This window comes from Cystoisospora suis (assembly GCF_002600585.1).
Source record: "Cystoisospora suis strain Wien I chromosome Unknown contig_3085, whole genome shotgun sequence".
Classification (NCBI taxonomy): Eukaryota; Apicomplexa; class Conoidasida; order Eucoccidiorida; family Sarcocystidae; genus Cystoisospora; species Cystoisospora suis.
The window spans coordinates 1-875 of NW_027155880.1; the positions used below are offsets into that span (position 1 = coordinate 1).

At 53.9% G+C, this 875-nt stretch overlaps 1 protein-coding gene across 1 annotated transcript; it reads left to right on the top strand.

Moving 5' to 3' along the window:
• Positions 1-433, top strand: CSUI_006176 (uncharacterized protein). The gene has a single exon (XM_068066340.1). It carries the CDS (start codon positions 245-247, stop codon positions 383-385), a length of 141 nt encoding a protein of 46 aa, XP_067921684.1. The 5' UTR covers positions 1-244; the 3' UTR covers positions 386-433.
• The last annotated feature ends 442 nt before the right edge of the window (positions 434-875 follow it).

An 875-nucleotide genomic window follows, 5' to 3' on the forward strand; every position in this document is an offset into this window, starting at 1 on the left:
CCCGGAGGTCTGGGTACTCAATTTGACGCGTCATACGGCTACTCTGCGTAGCCGACTCGGCCGTGTCCTTTACGATCAGGTTGACTTGGCCCGCCTGGCTCCCTCTCGTCCCTATCTGTACTTGTTTGGTTTCTCCCAAGTCCCGTGTGACAAGGACAATTGAAAGTCCCTCTGTGCCATTGTGGGTTCGCGCGGGGATCATCGTTTGACCCTGCCCAACTGCCTCACTGGGGAAAAATTCCGCATGACCTTGGGGGTCTTTGCTTGTGTTCGCTTTGTTGGAGGAGTGTATTCGCACCTTCCGCCTGAGTTCTTTGATGGTGAACAAATTCTCGGAACGCTCCCAATTTGCCTCATTCCCTTCGGGCCCCGTTTGCGAACTTGAATCATTTTCCATGACACTTCCTTTGAAACCCTTTGTTCCCACGCGGAGATCGATTCCCTCCAGTTAAATACCGGCTCCCTTCACACTTTCAGCGACTGCTTTAGCTTCGTCCCGCGGCTTTAGCGATGCCGCTATTGTATCGCCAGATCTCGCAGCCTCTTCCACACTTAGCGCTTGTTCACCAACTTTCTCTCGGATGCCTTTAGCCTCCCCGCCTTCGCACTTCTCTCCTTCGGCTCGTCCCGTAGCCCCGTTCAAACCGTTTTGCTCATCCTGCCCGTTGCGCGTAACTGCTCTTTTCCTCTCGCTGTTCGTGCCCGTGCTCCACTCCTTTGCTAGAGCTTCCTCACGGCGCGCTGCTTCGTTTGTTCTTACGTCCCGCCGAATTGCTACTTTCTTCGTCGCAGTTCTCTCGGTCCCCACGCTTTACATTCAATGCTTCCAGCTTTGCTGCCCCTTCGCTTTGCACTAGTATAGTTTCTAACACTCC